We start from the raw sequence: 6,000 nt of genomic DNA, 5'->3' as shown, positions 1-6,000 counted from the left end.
GGCCCCCGCGTGTCTGGTCCCGCAGGAGGCCGTGAGGGAGCACCGCGCCTCCCTGGACCCCGCCAGCCCCAGGGACGTGCTGGACGAGTTCCTGCTGGAGATGGAGAACCGCAAGGACGAACCCAACTCGGTCTTTAACGGTAGGCAACACACACACACACACACACACACACACACACCAGAAAACATAGTTTCTGAGGCGAGTTTAGCTATTTCAGTTTCCTGTCTCACCTCATATCTCTGCGTACAGCTACTTCTTCCAGAAGGCCAGTGGAGTTTTTTTTTTTTTATCTATTTGTTCAATGTTATGATTTTTCTTCGTTATTAGGTTAAATGTACATGTAACCTTTCAAAACCTATCACCCGATTAAATCGAGACAACCGTATCTCTCTCTCGATAGGTGGACAGAGAGAGAGAGAGAGAGAGAGAGAGAGAGAGAGAGAGAGAAATAGAATTAGATAGAAAAAGAAAGAGATAGAAAGATTCATATGCTGTGTTCTCTGGGTTGTCTCCGCAGAGCAGGACCTGATCAAGACCATTTTTGACCTGTTCGCGGCCGGCTACGACACCACGTCCAACATGACGCGCTGGATCATCCTGCACATGGCCCACCGGCCCGCGGTGCAGCGGCGCGTGCAGGAGGGGCTGGACAGGGTGGTGCCCCGCGACACGCTGCCCTCCCACGCCCACCGCCAACAGTACGTCCCCCCCCCCTCTCTCTCTCTCTCTCTCTCTCTCTTCGTGCTGGTTTGCCTATACTCCTTCCCGCTGCTCCTCTTGATTGAATTCACAGTGGAGGCAAGGTTGCAAGCGTAAGGTGAGCTGTGTGTTCACGGTACAATGTGTGGGGGCGGAAATAACGCCTTTTGAAGGGACATCGGCGATCATGGAGCGCCATACATTCCTTTCAAACGTGTTCCTCACGAGATATAGGCCACTAACTCTCCTACACCAGTACCCAGCAAAAGACTGTCCATAAACTCCATTCTGTGTAGCCCTCCTGCTCTCACTCCTAACCTGCCGTTCCTTCCCTGCCCTTCCCTTCCTGCGTGGCGGGGCGCAGGCTGCCATACCTGGACGCCGTGTTGAACGAGGTGCTGCGCGTGTCCTTGGTGGCGGCGATTGGCGTCCCTCATGCCGCGGCGCACGACACCTACCTCGACAACTACTTCATTCCAAAGGTGAGGAAACCGATCTCCGAGGAATGTGGTGAGGGCTCTTGTGATGCGGCCATGACTCAACTAACTGGGAGGAAGGGAAAAGAAGGGAATAATGGAGTGGAAGTGGCCCTGGGTAGAGTTTGTATAGTATGAAAAACAAGTGCATGATGTGTAAATATGTTCCTAACCCAACAGGCTACAGAATGATTTTGTAGTGTAAGGATTTCTTATAATACAAAACTCTCTCTCTCTCTCTCTCTCTCTCTCTCTCTCTCTCTCTCTCTCTCTCTCTCTCTCTCTCTCTCTCTCTCTCTCTCTCTCTCTCTCTACTTATCTACCTATCAGACTAGAGCAGGATATCATTATTTTTCTTTATTTCTTACACTACTGAATATTTACCGTAGTTTCAGTTTCATGGCTTGCTCTATCATACGCCGCCTTTTCGTTAAACAGACAATCACACGCACTCTTCTTTCAGGGAACTGCAATCGTCGGGTACTTCCACTTCTGTCACTTCGATCCGAACTACTGGGACGAGCCGGAGGAGTTTCGCCCTGAGCGGTTCTTGAACGAGGCTGGCAAGCTGAGTGTTCCCAAGGAGGCCTTCTTCCCCTTCGGTGCTGGTGAGGAGGCTTATGACGCTCTGTTGACATGTACTGGGTAATTAGTATAAATCCTGTATCTTCATTTCCTCCTGCCTACGACTTAAACACTTTCAAAAGAGGAGTACCTAAGTAGGCCTTCTTCCCCTTCGGTGTTGGTGAGGAGGCTTATGACGCTCTGTTGACATGTGATGGGTAGTTAGTATAAATCCTGTATCTGTATTTCCTCCTGCCTACGACTTAAACACTTTCAAAAGAGGAGTACGTAAGACACCTCTCCAAATGACTCTGGCCTTTCTGTTTAAAGCTGTTCTACTAACTCTAGTTGATGAGCAGAGCCATTGCGTTTTTTTCTTTTTATTTCCCTCAATTGTTGCGGTCTTGAATAATGAAAAAAATTGTGTACTTCGTAAAGCACTACAGGCAAATACGAAAGGTTAAAGTACTTATTTCTTAATTTCCTATTTCTTCTGGGTTCTCGTACAATGATAAAAGCATAATCAGAATGGCTGAAGTAATTTGCGGGCTTTTTTTCATTAGTTTCCTTTTTTTTGCCCTTGAACTCTTTCCTTTACTGTAAAAAAAAAAAAAATCGTCTCTTGTCACACGTATGTTTCAACTATTTCAAGAAGGGAATATCAAGACACCTCCCTAAATGGAGCTGACCCTCTCCTTGTTTTACAGCAAAGGGAGGCAGCTCAATTGCTCAAAACAAAAACAAAATCCTCTAGGCACTGCTCCAGCAAAAGAAATAAGAACGAGAGGCCAGAAGAGAGGCCAATTCCGGAAGGAGAGGTGTCCTGATACTCTCTCCCCCTTCTTGCCACTCGTTCTGTACTACATTTCTGTAATAACGCTTAACAGGCTTTTCTGTTTTCTGTTTTTGTTACCCTGGAGCTGTTCCCATTGCTCCCTCCCCCGAGTCGAGAGGGAGAGAGAGGGAGAGAGAGAGATAAACAGGTGGGTTGTGGGTGGGTAGGTAGGGAGACGGTGCTAATCTGATAACTGGCGGTCGAACTGGCAGCGCCGCACTCATGGGAATTCAGGAATCTGCCACACCTTGAACCGACTTCATACTCTGAACAGACTATAGCTTCTACTCTTCTCATAGGCAAAAGGAGCTGCCTCGGGGAATCACTTGCCAGAATGGAGCTGTACATCTTCGCTGCCGCACTCCTGCAAAATTTCACCTTCGCCATGCCCGAGGGACGCAGCGTGGACTTCACCCCGCGCCCAGTGCACAACACCAACTTGCCCAGAGACCAGGAGATCCTCATTGTGCCCAGGGACTAGCACTCTTTGAGGAGCAGCAACCTCTTCAGTAGCGGATGATTAGTAATAATGTGAATATCGGTAAATACTATTAATGCCTTATTTTGTAACACCGATGAACACTTTCTTAGTCTGTTCTTGTGGGAAGGAGATTCTGTGAACTGAGTAGCCTATATATAACTGAGTATATTACTATAATCATTATAAGAACCATGGTCTTTGATTTCTGTTAGTTTCATTTTTCACGATTTTCTTCTCGTAGCCTATTGTGAATACTCTATAAAATCTTAAAGTGGGATGAAATTCCGAATGGCGTTGTCTAGTCTTAGTGGTGGGCAGGGCGTTTGTGTCGATGAAAGTTCTACGAATAGGCAAAAAAAAAAAAAAAAAAAAAAAAAATCCACCTGGGCATTTCTCTCTTCTTATCTCGCCTTCAGTGGACACGATGCCAAGGCTCATGGAACTAGTGTGTGTGTGTGTGTGTGTGTGTGTGTGTGGTGGATGTTAATAAAGAAAAATTCATCTTGTGCCTCTTATTACGGTGGTGCATGCATGGTTATCATATCACGGGCCTGTGGGCGTGACGACTGGCCGAGCGTCACGCTACGGGCACGCTGCCTGCTGTCTCCCTTACCCCCCCCCCCCCATCCGTCCTCAGGAGGGGTGTCGGTGAAGGTGTTTTTGAGGCATTTATTTGGCAAAACCTATTATTCACAAATGGGACGTAACATAAATAAGATGTGAAAGTATGGTAGTTACATGCCCACAAGAAAAGGAGAAAAAAATAAATATGAGAATCGGTCACATCTGGCACATGCCTGACGTGCAGTGACACCACTACCACCCGGGCCACTTGGCACACCGCCTGCAGGGGCTGCGCTCAGGCATCAGGAGCACTTTAAGGCGTTTGAAAGGAAACTCACATGTCAGACAACGTTCATGTTATACTGTTACAGTCGCTAGAAACTAAGACGCCTCGACACGTTTCCTTTTGCCGCTCACCGTGTGTGTGTGTCCATTGGTTTAGCTAAAATCTGCCCTTGATCACAATTGTATTTAACTGATCTTGTACATAATGTCTGAGGCTATTGCCTAATAAATTTACCAAACAACAACAACAACCTCGGCAGCAGTGGAACGGCCGATCAGTGGCGTTCACGCCGTTCAGTAGTAATGGGCGACACTAGAGTTTTTTTCAGTAATCAATTATTTCGATTACTTTTGGGGCCAGTAATAGGTTAGTAACCGATTACTTTTCGATTACAGGCAGACCATTCATTGACGGAGCACACGACCAGTTTGCCAGAATAACCTAACGACGTCCGGTAGTCATGCAGGGATTATGACATCGCAGGTGGCGGCACATCACGGTGACGCAGCAGTGTCGGGCAGGGCAGGGCGGCGGCCTTGGGAGGGGCATAGGAGTGCAGCGTTCAGCGTGCAACAATGATTCCCAGATACCACAGTCAAATCAGCTTATTTACCGTTGATATGCTTTCCACTCTTATAGAAGATATTGATAAGCGAGTTTTAGATCATAAGTTTGAGTGAATGCCGTTATTTGTGTGAATGCGATAGCTTTGGGGGCAGTAACCGGCAGTGTTCTGAGTACAATCATCTTTGGTAACTATGCGTAACGAGTGCTGGCAGTTGCCTCCAACCCCCAGCCAGCTGACTTGAGGGGTGGTGCTTGTGTGTGGCTGTGTGTGTGTGTGTGTGTGCTGCCAGACGAGTAGGTGGGTGTGTCCCCGAGCATCCCAGGGAGAACGTGTGTCAGTCTACTTGGGTCAGTGTTGTGATGTCTGTATTTTGTTCATTCCTGTTTGCAGTGCTCTATACAGTCCCTTGTGCCTGCCCCCTACCATTACACGTACTCATTTAGTTTCATGGTGCTGCCTACATATATGTCAGCAATTGTACAGTCACACTATGTACTGCCTGGGGGTTGGGGTGGCAGTTTCCTCCCTTCTCCTTTGTTGTATACCTGTAACAATCAACAATCAATCATATGTAAAGATTATAAAAACTAGCAGGTATTGTTTTTCTCGCTTTTTTATCTTTCTTTTTTATTTTGTTTTGTTTGTTTTTAGCACTCGCAAAGCTCCTGAACTTCCTTCGTTAACTAATACAGGAAGGTTCGCGACCATGACCTTGGACCGCTTTCACAGTTACTTTTTTGATCGTTACCAATGGCTGTTATCGCTGCTATAGTATTTCCACGTAAAACTGGCCGATGGGGTAGTGGCGGCTGCGGGGTTAGCCTAGCCCCGCACCTTGCCACACACTCTCAACAACTCTCGCTTCCTCTGCAGCCGCCACTACCCCATAGGCCAGTTTCACGTGGAAAACTATAGCGTCGATCGCCGCCATTGGTAACTATCAAAACAAACAAAGTGACTGAAAGCGGGCCTACTAGCCAACAGGATATTTGCGGATCGACGGTGAGTTGCAGCACGGGCGAGCAGAAATAGGAAGATGTCATAACCTGTCAAAATCAACGTGTTTATAAGACTGTATACTTTTTTTCATTTAACCCGGTAGCTGCGGGGATCATGTTTCTTAATTAAAGGCCCCTCTAAGCGAATTAATGAAAAAAAAAAAACACACACACCATCTCATAATATATATCAACGCATTTGTGATCAGTTTATGCATCATCTATTTTGGGAGGTCTTTATCATGACAAAAGTTTGGCCCGTCGCTGCTACACGGTAAAGCCACAAATTTGGCCCGTCGCTGCTACCGGGTTAATGGCTTGGCTTCATTGGAGAATGACAAAGTTGAAGCACGAGCAAAAGAGTAAAGCAAGACAGGTTTAGTAATACACTCCGGGGAGCGATGGCAAGTACCTAGCAAGAAGGTTTGGTAATACACTCCGGGGAGCAATAACAAGTACCTAGCAAGAAGGTTTGGTAATACACTCCGTGGAGCAATGGCAAATACCGAGCAAGACAGGTTTGGTAAT

The 6,000-nt window shown here is 46.9% G+C and overlaps 1 protein-coding gene across 14 annotated transcripts in view; it reads left to right on the top strand.

Moving 5' to 3' along the window:
* LOC126987786 (cytochrome P450 2L1-like) overlaps positions 1 to 6,000 on the top strand; it is a 30,945-nt gene that overhangs the window by 15,526 nt on the left and 9,419 nt on the right. For 3 of the 14 annotated variants that reach the window (XM_050845112.1, XM_050845114.1, XM_050845111.1), the window contains exon 1: positions 3,627 to 4,821. The exons of 4 other annotated variants lie outside the window; for them this stretch is intronic. Coding sequence is in view for 3 of the 10 variants with exons in the window: in XM_050845121.1 (XP_050701078.1) it covers positions 26 to 140; positions 519 to 699; positions 1,065 to 1,182; positions 1,640 to 1,784 (559 nt within the window). In the remaining 7 variants the exon portion in view is untranslated. Of the gene's footprint in view, positions 1 to 25; positions 141 to 518; positions 700 to 1,064; positions 1,183 to 1,639; positions 1,785 to 2,874; positions 3,117 to 3,626; positions 4,822 to 6,000 lie in introns of those variants that run through there. 7 more of the 14 variants (XR_007741160.1, XR_007741161.1, XR_007741159.1 and 4 more) reach the window with 6 other exon arrangements.

This window comes from Eriocheir sinensis, chromosome 66, assembly GCF_024679095.1.
Source record: "Eriocheir sinensis breed Jianghai 21 chromosome 66, ASM2467909v1, whole genome shotgun sequence".
Lineage (NCBI taxonomy): Eukaryota > Metazoa > Arthropoda > Malacostraca > Decapoda > Varunidae > Eriocheir > Eriocheir sinensis.
This window is presented reverse-complemented; position numbering and strand designations above follow the sequence as displayed.